General features: G+C 36.3%; 1 protein-coding gene across 1 annotated transcript in view; it reads left to right on the top strand.

Moving 5' to 3' along the window:
• Positions 1-14,156, top strand: part of LOC136025057 (structural maintenance of chromosomes protein 3-like) — a 94,233-nt gene that overhangs the window by 72,529 nt on the left and 7,548 nt on the right. The window contains exons 20-21 of the mRNA XM_065700738.1: positions 7,324-7,606; positions 11,510-11,684. Coding sequence (XP_065556810.1) covers positions 7,324-7,606; positions 11,510-11,684 — 458 coding nt within the window. The remainder of the gene's footprint in view (positions 1-7,323; positions 7,607-11,509; positions 11,685-14,156) is intronic.

Genomic DNA, 14,156 nt, shown 5'->3' with positions numbered 1-14,156 from the left:
ATTTTTAACAAAATGGCTATCTCAAAATTTTATCTGATGCATTTTGGGAAACGGGGGGGGGATAGTTTTCCCTCCGATCTCTTTGACTCGTAATAAGGGCACTAGAATTCCGATTTACAATCGAATGAGCCCCCTCTGAAGTTCATACGACCATCCCTGTCAGAAAAACGTGAACTAATTACCCTCAGATCTAATTGCCCTCAGATCTCTTTGACTCTTAAAAAGTGAACTAAAACTTTAAATTTTCAATCAAATGAGCCCTCTCTGAAGGTTCAACGAGCATCCCTTCCATAAGAACCGTATATTCATCAAGGGCATAGCTTACATCGCCTGCCTCTGGACCCTGTGGGTTGTGTCGACACCGAAGTTTTTGTTTTCTGACTTTTGAAATATTTTTAACAAAATGGCTATCTCAAAACTTTTTTCTGATGCATTTGGGAAAAGGGACTTTGGGGGGATGCTAGTTGCCCTCCGACCACTTGTTGACTCTTAGAAAGGACACTAGAACTTCCGATTTCTAATCGAATGAGCCCCCTCCAAGCTTTATACGGCCACCCCTTCCATATGAAGTTCCTCTGGGGAAAAAAACAACAATAATAAAATATTGGAGCTGTATGGACTTTAATATTGGCAACGCTATTGCGTTGCCTCTGATATAGTATTTGTAATTGGGAAAAAGGTCAGGTTTCACCTTTAATGTTCAACAAGACCAAGGGTATTTGAATTTTCAGAGAATGTTAAGGGGTGAGATGAACTAAATCAGAACGGTATTTGCATATTGGTTGTCAAGAGGGCGTAATTCAAGAATGACTTAGGGTATAAAATTGGAACTTTAAAGAAATGGAGGAGGGGGGGGGAATCAATCGACGAAAAAAGTAATATAAGCATGGTGCTACTAACGAACAGCTTACTGCATCAAGCTGAAACTTCCAGAGGCTTTTGAGTAAGCTTTCTCAGTGACCTTATGGATATTAAATTTTAATCCCAGTGAAGATAGTAGGATTTTGAAAAATTTGGCAAAAGATTGGTTTTAATTAAAACTTGTCTGACTGGTTTATTCCAATTCCATTGCTGGATAAAAAGATAAAAAAGGAATTAATTAGAACTTTGATTGATCGATATTTCTGATGGAAAAAGAGAGAAAAGAGTAAATTAAGAGAGAGAGTTGTTAACTTTGGGAACGGTAGAAGCGCCCTATTACACGATAATAAGCGAGCAGAAGAGGGGAGTTTTCTTGTCGCAAGGGCCGTTGTACCTGCCGGGAGTGGATTCTCCCTTAAACTGCGGGGATCAGGTAACAAGAAACTACGCTTCCCTCGCTTATTATTTAATTTCCATCGCTCATGATCTAATTTGCATTCAAGATTGCAATCACTGTGAGCGGCATTCAAGTGATTTCACTGTGCATTTCACGCATTTCACTGTGAGCGCGCTATAATTAGTTAACATGCACGGAGGTGATGAGGACAATTTGCATTATTCTCCGGTGTTAAATTTTGTTCAGCAAAATGTTGAAAAAGGAATTGATGATGAGATGATTAAGAAGTTTGGTAGAGAATTTTTTGACGTCGATGATATTGTGAATGCGAAGAAGTGGCTTGGGTCCAAGCTGTATCCAGATGCTTTATTTCAGAAGCGAACTGGATTGAAAGCGCCACTAAGTCATTTAGGAGATATACTGGATTTTATCAAGAAGGGCAATACAGATGATTTCGACATCCCGGTATTTTGTATATTAAACCCTAGTGAAGTCCCATTGGTACCAGCTACAGTTTATTCTGCTCTCTTTTCGGTAGTAAACGAGCTGCGTATCCAGCTAAAAACTATTACTAATCAGTTTGATGTGTTTTCCAATCATTTCCCGCCATTACCACAGCCTGGAGCCTCGAAACCTGCCGACAACCACTCTACTATCGTTGTCTCTAAATTGCCACCATCTATTAGAGATCCGACAAGCCGCAAAGACTTTATCGATCAATTAGTGGTCATCATTCGGTTGCTAGTATTCGGCCGGTGGGAGATAAACTGTTCGTAAACATTGAAAAATCGGCAGCTTCTGATTTCTGTGAGTCTGTGAAGTCTGTAGTCTCGGGTATTGGCACGAAGATTCTGCAGAAACGTTACCTTGGAATAATAAAAGGAATCCCGCTGTCATTTAATGCTTCCGAATTCAAAATGGACTCAGGAGTCGTTGACGCAAACCGAATTGGTTTGTCCCAAACTATCAAGCTAGACTTTTCACATTCGTTTGCAAAACGTGACGCTATGAAGAATGGAGTAAAAATAGGTTACGAGATTTTCAGAATTTATGATTTCGTAAGTGTACCGCGATGTTGCTTTAAGTGCAGGTCTCCTGATCACTTTATCAACGATTGTACCAGTCAGGTGGAAAAATGTGCGCGCTGCGCCGAAAATCACATTTTTTCGAAAGATGCGCCCTGTAAAAATAGACCTAAATGTGCAAACTGCGGCGATTCTCACACTTCATATAGTCTATTATGTCCAGTGCTCAAGTCTCGTATTGCGACCGCTGTGAAAAAATAATGTCACAAAAATTATCGGTTATTTCGTACAATATAAATGGAACACGTCAAAAAGAGCACATCATTGACGAACTTTCGAGCAACTATGACATCGTTTGTCTTCAAGAGTATCTTTTATCTTCAGATAATACCAACTTGTTGAAACGGAGTGCAAGCCATATTACTTTTGTGAGTGCTGCAAGATCTACGTTTGGTAGACCTTCCGGAGGCCTCGCCTGTATACTGAGACGTAGCTCCTTTTCATCCACGACGCCTGTGCTGTTCCATAGTGACGAAAACCTCTTGGCCGTGCGAATTGCTGATTTAATACTTATTAACGTGTACTTTCCTTGTGATCGTAAGTCGGTTCAATCACTGAATAAGTTTGCCAAGACCTGTAGTGTTTTGAAAAAAGTGACAGAATCCGCATCATCTCTCGGTTATCAATTTGTTGTCGCCGGGGATTTTAATGCTGATTTACTGAATTCAAATATTCGGTCTGATATGGTTTTCGAGTCTTTATCTGAGTTTAAGCTAGTGGATAAGAATCGTCCGTTTTCTTACATCCATCATTCTGGGAGCCTTACTAATATTGATCATGTTCTTTGCTCTCCCAATTTATCCGTTTCGACTGTTTCTGTACATGAAATAGAAAGCGATATAGACCACCTACCAATTTCCTTCATGCTTAGTATTTCTCTGTCGCAAGATAGTTCTAATAGACGTGGGAATCGTAGATGGTTTACCAGACGAAATTGGAATAAGGCTAATTGGGTTCTTTATATTTCTACCCTTACAGCTTTTTTGTCTAGGATAAAAGTTCCTTTTCAGCTACTTCAGGTTGGATCTAAATTTGTAAATGATAAGAATTTTCTGAATAAATATTATTTTGATATTATATCATGCATGAAGGAAGCTGAGAGAGTGGCTGTTCCCGAAGAACGTGTTAAATTTAATACGCGGAAGCCTGAATGGTCTTGGGATCCGGGTCTAAAATCAAATTTTGGCTACGTATTTGGGTTTCTTGCGAACGACCACGTAGCAGTGTAGTATTTCAGCTTAAACAGAAAACTAAATTAGAGTATAAAAAGTATTTACGTTCTGCAAAATCTAAAATTTGCAAATTCCCGTCAAGTAATTTCGATTGGAAAAATGTGGTAAATTCAAATAAAATCGATGACTCTTCGTCTACAAGTAGCCCAATTAGTCCTGCTGCTTGGTGCAAATATTACGACCAGATTTTCAACACTTTAAACCATTTTGTTCATGCTACTTTTATGAGGTTTCTTATTTCTGCTCTTCCCATATCACTCCACCAGAACCAAATCCTCCCAGTTAATTTAGTTTCGGTGGCACAAGCTATAAAGAAGCTTAAGTCTAGCTCTATTGATTGTGATGGTATAAGTGTCAAACACCTAAGTGTTGATTGTCCAGCTCTAGTCCAACATTTACAACTTCTGTTTCAAATGTGCTTATGCACCTCGGTTGTGCCTGAAAGTTTTTTGTGTGGAACAGTTACTTCAATCCTGAAAAGAGGAAAGATTCCAGACTGAGTGTGCATCTTACAGGCCTATAACGGTTTCCTGCAATATAAGCAAAATGTTTGAGTATCTTCTCCTGCCATCAGTTAATTCTTCGGCATATTTTGGTGAAAATCAGATTGGGTTTTCAGCTGGGGTAGGTTGCCAGCAGGCTCATCGAGTTTTGGCTAATGTTCTTACTGAGGCTACTAAAAAGGGATTCGAGTTACATTTATGTGCTTTGGATCTCTCCAAAGCCTTTGACACTGTTACGCATTCCCAAGCTATCTTTTCCCTTTTTAGTCACGGTATCAGCATATCGGTAATTTTTCTTCTTAGATATTGGTATTCAAATTCCTTTTTGCGGATTAAAACGGATATGAGGGTTTCAGATAGTAAAATTCCAATACGTCCTGGGGTCTGGCAAGGTGCTGTCCTCTCCCCCTCTATTTTCAAACTTTGTATATCATCTGTCCTTTCCTCTATCCCACCTACTTGCATCCTCAATTCTGTAAATATTTCTTATCTTGCCTATGCGGATGATATTCTTTTGATCAGTAGACTAAAAAAGGGCTCTCTTTGTCTGTTTCAACAGTAGCATTCTAAACTTCATGCGATAGGACTTTCTCTTAATCTTTCAAAGTGTGAATATCTTTCATTTAATAGCAATATCACTACTCCTCTAATCTGTGGATCTTTTTCTATCCCGTCAGTTTCTTCATTATAATCCTTACGGACTCTCCTTACGGACTCTCACTGTTGCTGATTGCAAGAAGAAAATCCAATTAAGTTACTCTAAAATTGTTGCTAACCGAGGTAGATACAATAGAAAGTCTCTTGCTAAATTATACTCGGTTTTTACAGATCATTCGGTTTTGTTTCTTTCTGGTATTTACCCTATTTTTCATAAAAAAGATATCAGTTCAATTCGTTCTTATTATTTCTGTTTTTCCCGTTTTCTATTGTATCTGCCTCCATGGTATAGGAATAGGAGCCTCAAATCTATTTATAGTTTCCCGGATATTGGGTCGAAGCTCACAGAGCTTGCTGGCAAAATACCCCAGTCTACTTATAAGTATCTCCCCGCCCACGGAGGCCTTACTCGTTTGCTTTAGTTTCTTGTTTTTTCTGTTTTGTGTAGTGTTTGTTTTGTTTCTTTTATTGGTACTCCGCTTTGATTTTTTGTAGCGGGTCAAAAATAAATTATTATTATTATTATTAATATGTACATGCTACTGCTGTTACTGCTAGATAATACTGCTTCTACTACTACTAATACAAGACTATTGCTACTACTGCTACTACTGCTAATATGATCATAGTACTACTAAGGCTAAGGGTATGAAGATAAATAAAAAAAGAATATTTAGGGGAAAATTTAACTAATTCAGAATACATTATGTTCATGTAGGTTGTCAAAGGGTTTTTTTTAGGAATGGCTTAGGATATGAAGTTGAATCCTTTTGGGAATGCTTTGGGGGAAGATCAATTAACCAAAAGGGCAACATTTGTACGCTACTGCTAATACTACTAGCGCTACTGCTACCACTGTTACTCCTACTACTTCTTCTATAGCAACTAATACTATGGCTAAAGGTATTAAGATGAAATTTTAGGAAATATTCAGCGGGAAATCGGTCTAAATTAAAACACCCAATGGGTATTCAGGTATTCAAAAGGGCATATCGGCAATATCATAGCAACGGCTTATAGTATTAAGTTGAAACCTCCAGGGCTTGACGAGGGGATTTCTAATTGACCAAAATACATCATACTGCTACTGCTGCTGGTAGTACTGCTACTATTGTTAATAGCCCACTACTAGTACTGGCATGTCACTGCTACAACTAAGGCTAAGGGTAGGAAGATAAAAATTTCAGGGAAATATTGAGGCGGGAAGTTGGACTGAATCAAAACACACTGTGCATGAAGGTTCTGAAAAGGAGAAGTCCTATGGTGGCGCAGTGGGTTTTACCTTAGCTTGGTAATACGGGATCCAGAGATCGAATCATGCTGCAGCAATGCACTGCAGGGCCGACGCAGGGACCTTAGTAGTCAAGAAGCGTCGTTAATCTGGTACAATATACAATCTGAAAAGGATGTATCAGCAATTTCTTAGGAACGGCTTGGAATATGAAGTTGAAACTTTCAGGGCTGGTTCTAGAGGATATTGGATAAACCAAAAGACCAATATTTTCATGCTATTACTACGGCTATTGCTACTGTTATTACTACTTCTATCACTAATGTTGCCACCGAAGCTAAGGGTTTTAAGGTGAAGATTTCAAGAAATGTTGAAACAGTATTGAACTAAATCAGAACACACTCTGTGCATGTCAAAAGGACGTATTGGCAATGGCCCAGGAACTGTTTACAAAATTAAGTTGGATTTTTCAGTGTTTGGTGTGGGGGAAGTTGAAATAATAAATAAATTATGCGCATACTGCTACTAGTACTACTAGTACTACTAAAAAACTATTGCTACTACTGAAGCTAAGGGTATTAAGGTGAAGCTTTCAGGGAATGTTTAGGGAGATGTCGAACTAAATCAATGCACTATGAGCATGCAGATTGTCAAAAGGGTGTACCAGTAATATCTCAGGAGCGGCTTAGATTATTAAGTTGAAACTTTTAGGGTATAGGGTATAATAGGGTATAGAATATGATATAAAGTAGAAACTTTCACGGAAAGCTTGTTGTTTTAAAACTAAATCAAAGGGCGCCATGTGTGTGATGATTGTCAATAAGACCTCTCCGCAATATCTCAAGAAGGACTGAGGGTATTAAGTTGAAAAGAGTACCTTCTAAAAGAGCAGATAGCACGTAATTTTCACTTTACTGAAAACAAAATACATTTTAATTTATTTTTGACTTTTAACAAATCCGATAGAAACATTCAGCTCGAAATAAGGATTGTTTTCCGTTAAATACCAATTATATGCTGATCTTTAGGAGACATGGCGGGTGTCAGCTCTTCTCTTCTTCGTTTCTGTTCATTTTGAGTTTGAGTCGGGCATTTATTATAATTTGTGCTTGCTTTGGGTTTCATTTATTTATTTATGGTAATTTATTATAGTATTACGATTGGAAAATTACTTGATTTTATTTCGGCTCATTTTTGGTTAAAGTGAAAATGATTTGATTTCATTTCGGCTAATTTTTGGTTTAATGTAGCTCTTTACTTTATTTTGAAAAACTTCTTTTGTGGGAAAAGTTTTTTAATTAATAAAAGAAAAAGGAGAAACTATGGACTTTTCTATTCTTTACTTATTTTTCTGCAGCCAAAGAAAAAGATGACTTGGACCGAATGGCGAACAAGCAAACTACACTAACCCAGAAAATTGAGGAATGCCAACAAAAAATTCGTGACCTTGGATCCTTGCCAACCGAAGCATTTGAGAAATACAAAAGTTGGACTCAGAAGCAATTATTCAAACAATTAGAAAAAGCCAATAGTGAGCTGAAGAAATATTCTCATGTCAATAAAAAGGCTTTGGATCAGTTCATGTCATTCTCAGAGCAGAAAGAAAAACTTGTGAAGCGTAAAGAAGAGCTAGATACTGGGTAAGTATCATTTTATCTATACTAATAAGATTGCTAACTTTAAGACAGATTTCTATCAAGGATAAACCTCTTTTGCTATGAAATATTCTTGCTCATTATTGTTGATTCAGCATAGTTAAATGGGATTGAAGAATTGTTAAAGATTTATAGCTTTCCGTAATCGGTTCAGCTCAAGCCCCAGTGCTATTCGAATTTGCAGATGATAGTACTTGGGTGTTCAGAAATTTTGGGTGTCCAGAAATTCTTCTCTTATCATGAAAATGTTTACTGTCCTAGAAAGAACCTTTGCTTGGTTCGATGATAATCGCCTTGCCCTAAATCTATTTAGATCTAGTGTACTTATTTTTTTCCAGATCAAATACTTTTTTTCCTTTAGTTCAAACTATTTCTACCGCTCGTGATGATATCACTCGTCCCCGTGATAGACATGTTCGATTCCTGGGTATTTTATTTGACGGAAATCTTTCTTTTAAACATCACTGGGCTCTTGTCAAACTTAAGCTCTCCATAAACATAGGAGTTCTTCGGAAGCTTCGTCATTGTTTCCCTGGTGCAATAATAACGATCCTCTTTCACTCTCTCATTCAACCTTCTCTTCTCTTCTTCTTTTACCCTCCCTAATTTCAAAATATATAACAGAGCAATTAAATTAGTATCTGAGGTGACAGGCCAGCTCAGCATTAATTTATTGGGTGTCGATCCACATATATCTTTCTTTCCTCTTTTTTTCATTTTAAAGTATTTTCATGGACTCTTCCTTAACTTCATTTTACAATTATATCTTTTAAATTCTGAAATATGAAAGGAATCTCGTGTTTCTTTTTCTCTCAGAAATGTCATGGATGTTTTCACTCATAAAACTACACCCATAAGAGCAGAGTTTAATCCAGTTTTATGTTGTGCCTCTATATGGAATCCCGTACCTATTAAAGCTCGGCTATTTCATTCTTATGGACAATTTAGAAAAGAGCTGACTGACCACCTCCTATGCCTAGAAAGTTAGTTCTATCCTCCCGTCTCTTTTTCCCTTCTATCTTTCCTTTTCAATTTGTTTAATCCACTTATTTTGATTAGCGTCGTCCTTTTTGTTGTTTTTTATTTTTATTTATTTTTTCTTCTCGTCCTTCTGTTTGATTCAAGTTTAAGGAGTTATGGACTATATAATTTTTTACAATGGGGGGTGATCGTCTCTTAATAGGTTGCTAACTACCGCTGCAATCCGAATTTGCATACGCCATATATACTGAGAATGATACAACCACTCCTGAGGCGGAAATGACGTATTTGTGTTCTTGAAATATGCTCATAAATATGACGTTAGTCATATGAATTTCTTTTCCAAAATTAACGCTTTCAACGAATATTCTGAAATTCGTGGCCTACCTAAATGATTCTTTCAGGCCAGAAAATCTTGGGTCAGTTTCTAACAAAAAACAAATATGGAGCCGATTCCAGAAAAAAATTTAAATATAGAATTATTGCTCGTTTTAAGAGATAAGGTATTTACACTGACCTATAATATATTTGTATATTATCAGAATTCTCTCAAAAAATACTTTTCTAATGTATTCTAATTAAAGACTGAACCCTCTATTTTACCATTTTGTTTTAGCGCTAAAGACTGAGCAGACTTAAAAGGAATGGCAAAATGTTTTTGGTTTTTATCCTTGCATCTTAAAGTACATTAAATTTTGTTTGATTGTCAATGATTTCATGTTTAGTCTCCCACTCTCATAGACGAAAAGCATTTTTAGGGGGTTTAAAGCTTTGTAAACTTTTCTCAGTTTTTATGGCACTTGGTATTAACCAAGTGACATATAGAAATCGCAAATTCTGTCGGTCTGTCGGTGTGTCTGTCTGTTGGTCCCGGTTTTGCTACTTTAGGCACTTCCAGGTAAGCTAGGACGATGAAATTTGGCAAGCGTATCAGGGACCGGACCAGATTAAATTAGAAATAGTCTTTTTCCCGATTTGACCATCTGGGGGGGAGAGTGGGGGCCGGTTAATTTGGAAAAAATAGAAAAAATGAAGTATTTTTAACTTATGAGCGGGTGATAGGATCTTAGTGAAATTTGATGTTTGGAATGATATTGTGTACCAGAGCTCTTATTTTAAATCCCGACCGGATCTGATGACATTGGGGGGAGTTGGAGGGGGGAAACCTAAAATCTTGGAAAACACTTAGAGTGGAGGGATCGGGATGAAACTTGATGGGAAAAATAAGCAAAAGTCCCAGATACATGATTGACATAATCGGAACGGATCCGCTCTCTTTGGGGTAGTTGGGGGGGGATTCTGAAAAAATAGAAAAAATGAGGTATTTTTAACTTACGAACGGGTGATCGGATCTCAATGAAATTTGATGTTTAGAAGGATATCTTGTCTTAGAGCTCTTATTTTAAATCTCGACCGGATCTGGTGACATTGGGGGGGATTTGGGAGGGGGAAACCTAAAACTTGGAAAACACTTAGAGTGGAGGGATCGGGATGAAACTTGGTGGGAAAAATAAACACAAGTCCTAGAGACATGATTGACATAAACGGAACGGATCCGCTCTCTTTGCGGTTGTTGGGGGGGGGGCTATTTCTGAAAAATTAGGAAAAAATGAGGTATTTTTAACTTACAAACGGGGTGACCGGATCTCAATGAATTTTGATATTTAGAAGGACATCGCGACTCAGAGCTCTTATTTTAAATCCTGACCGGCATTAAGACTTATTTTCCTTTTTAAATCAATCTATTGATTCATTGAATTTTGTTAGAACTCATACCATATGATCTCTTGGCTCTTAACTCTTCTCGCCTCTTCACAAGTGCCATATGAGGTCTTAGTTCTTGTCTTTAAATACATTTATTTATTAGTTGAACAAATTCACATTGGAAATTCCTTCAAAGGGGGCGTCACGTATGTTTTTATTGGGTATCGAAATGAACCGAGCTTAATCATGGCCTATTGAATCAAACCTATTGTCAAATGAAAATCAAAGTACGTTTAGCACTGGAATTTATATAAACTACTTTTTTCCGCCATCTCATATATATTACATCTGCCTGAAATTTTCAAGTAGAATTAATTTTATAATTTTTACTTTAAACTCTTTGTCTTTTGAATATTCCTTAAAAATTCTTTTTACATGCTTCATTCAAGTATCATAGAATAAAAGTAGTGTCCGTGGTTTTAGTGGGAACGACACTTTTGATTTCTATTTAAAAATTACTTCGCCAGGCTTTGAACAACATCTTCGATTGTCCAGAAGAACTTTTACAATGAACATAAGGTCAATGACCTTATGTTCATTCAAGTACTTAGCAAAATGTGGTGCACCTTATACAAAAAATGAAGCCTATATACTGTAATACGACCAACCCTCTTTTTTTTTATTGAATCAAGATTACTGGCAGCAGTGTCATAATTTCGTCTAAATCCTGAAGAGGAGGGGCAAAGTTGGAGCCAATTTTCCCAAATCAAGTGAAAATGACAGTGAAAACGGTAAAATGAGCAATATAGTACTATAAAGATAGAGATATACTAAAGAAAACTGACCCGTATATGTGGATGACTGAATTATGCAGGCTTATCTTAGTTTTGATAAGATTTATGAAGAAACTAAATTTCAGCTGGTAGGGGAGGGGGAGGGTGCTTTTTCTAACGAAGAATGAAGAATATTTAGCGCGGCTTTCGGTCCTTTTTTAGCTACTAGATACATAGTTACTGTTCCCGTTGTTGTGGTCTTATCCTTCTCCTCACCCTATCACATACTGGATTTCTAGATGTTTTAAACTATTGTATTTGAACTTTGAGGCCCTCTTTCTGTGATTGGCTATAATATGATAGTTTTTTCGTTCATTTCCAATGAACTTTGAACTCTTTCTTCACTTTTTGAATTTTATGTCTTTTTCAGTAAAGAAAAAATTCGTGAATTGATGTCAGCACTGGAGCAAAGAAAGTATGAGGCTATACAGAATACATTCAGTCAAGTCTCAAAGAATTTCACTGAAGTCTTCAAGAAACTTGTCCCCTATGGCTCGGGCGAATTGAGAATGGAGAGTAAAACAAGCAACGATGATGTCAGTCAGGTAAGTTGGCCCAAACACTTATCGGAGTTAATCCAAGTCGTTAAGTGCTATTTGAGTGAACAAGAAATTGGAAAAAGATATCCCGCACGCGACTTTCAAAGATGCACAACTCTAGAAGACCTTTTTTTTATTAGAAGGATAGGGGAGATTATAGTTATTCCTTTTTTTATCCGAACATATTTGCCGCTCTTATGGTAATGTCGATGAAAACAGATGGCTAGCTGTATTTTGTACTGCTCTTTAGCCTTAGAGACTTATAATTTGTTGAAAACAAGTTTTGCTGGAAATTAAAAATTATCCAAACTGTTTCATATCAATATTTTTCAAATCGAGAACTCTGCAACAGTATTAAATTGCGTGTCTCTGTCCCCTGAATAAAATGTATAACTATAACAGAAATTGTTTACACTGAATTCAAAAATTAAATCTTAATATTTGACTACCCATTGTCTGGTGTTTTTCTTTTTTCTTGGAAGTTGACTTTAAAACATGTAACTGTCCAGGAAAGTTTTTCATAATGCACTCGGAATACTAAATTCAAATATGAAATCCAAGTTTCTTGCATGAAATCAGATCTTATGTAGTATTTTTATTGTCATTATTATTATAGTTATTTTTATTTATTCTTGGCGTAGCTTACAGAAAAATAAAATCCTCAAATTTAGCTTTCTAACTTCGAGAAAATGTATAATTACATTGTGACAAAGGCTATAGGCAATAGATAAAAGCCAAGAAATTGATGGAAAAAAATTAATTATCTCAGCAAATACTCATCTAACTTAGGTGTTGTCAAAGAAAATAAAAACTGAACTGAAGCAATTTTCGAGGCTTTAACAGGGGCAAGAAATACATTTGCGTGGCTGACAGTGATGTGTAACCCAATAGAACTAGAAGGATTCAGAATAAGATTATTTCGAATTTAATACAAATTTACTAAAATGCAGAGTTAGTTAAAGTTCAAAATTAAAAATAAAACTTTAAAATTAAAATGAAAGCAAAAACGGAAATAAATGATGTCAAATATTGACGGTTGTTAACGTTGATTTTGAGTCAAGAATATTCAAAGACAAACCTTAAGTTTAACACTGAAAAGTCGTACTATTCGACTGGGGCCCAGTTCCCGAAGGATATAAAATTGGTCTTGAAGGAGCATCGATTGCTCCTAAGCCAAAAAGGAAATATCTTGGCCTCGCAATCGCTGATTCTCCTAAAGCAACTAGAAAGTTCATCATCCTCCATTTTTAGCGTTGGACTACGGCCAACGCTAAAAATATAAAAACGCCTACGGCAGCATAGTATCCAATAAACTTCGTTTTAATCGCCGGCTACTTGCTAAACTGTATAATTAATATGCGCTTCCGGATTTGTTGTACCTTGCACCTTTTTGGCTTACCTTCTTCGCAATGGCCTCCCACCTTAGGCAAATAATGCTTGGACCAGTAGGAGATATGGTATTATAGACCCTAATGCTGCCATCGGCAGATGCACTAGAGCTTATAGTAAAAAATCAAGGTAGGATAAGTTAGTTCTGGAGGTATTTGGTTGTTTTACTTTTGTTTTTTTAATAGGTATATATTTCGGGGGCGATACCTAGCACGGGGATACCATAGGGAATCTATGGTGGGCACGCCACTTGCCTGGGTAGGGAATTTAAAGTGCCGAGACCCTATAGGCAAGTGTGTATTCTCCTGATAAGTCCTTGTGTTGGGTTGTCGCCTCTGAATTATTTGTCTTTTTTTATTGTTTTTAATATTTGATATATGACGACTTGTACTTAATTACGACATGACTGCCTGTCCATGGATTATTCTTTATGGTTGATTGTGTATGGCTATGCTGTTTGACCTATGTAATTGGATGGATGAGTAGGGTTAAGGCCTCGTTCAAGTACTGATCTATATTAATTACTAAAGTAGGAAAACAGTGTTCCTTTCTCCTTCTGTCTTTCTTTTTTTTTTGTATATATTATCTATTATTTATTATTTATTATTAATTATTTATTGTATCATATATATTTTTTTTATTTATTATTATTTTTTGTAGTTTATATTTTTATGTTTGGTTTTATGGTGTGCGTTTGCTTCTGTGTTTGTGCTGTTGCACTGGTGGTTTCTTTTTTCACTAAAGTAATCAATGTACACCCATGGTGTTTTTTTTTAAAACAGTAAATGTATCGTCTTTTTTGTTGTTGTAATTATTGTGCTTTTTATATGTATTTTGTTTGTGCAACAATTTGAATAATGATTGTTTTTGTGTGCTTGTTTTATGAATTTTAGTTATTTTCATTTGCCGTTTTTTGTCTTTCTCTTTTCTTTTTTTCTTTTCTTATGCTCCGTTTGTTATTATATTTACAACGGGTCATAAATAAATTCAATTCAACTCAAAAATAAATCTTTTGTCTCCAGCCTAGGCCAGAAGTAAACAAAACGAAGATATAAATTGAAATTGCATTCTTCTTTAAGTCTGAAAAAT

The sequence above is a fragment of the Artemia franciscana genome, chromosome 3, assembly GCF_032884065.1.
Source record: "Artemia franciscana chromosome 3, ASM3288406v1, whole genome shotgun sequence".
NCBI classification, from domain to species: domain Eukaryota; kingdom Metazoa; phylum Arthropoda; class Branchiopoda; order Anostraca; family Artemiidae; genus Artemia; species Artemia franciscana.
Note: the sequence above shows the minus strand (reverse complement) of the source record. Positions and strands in the feature narration are given on the sequence as shown.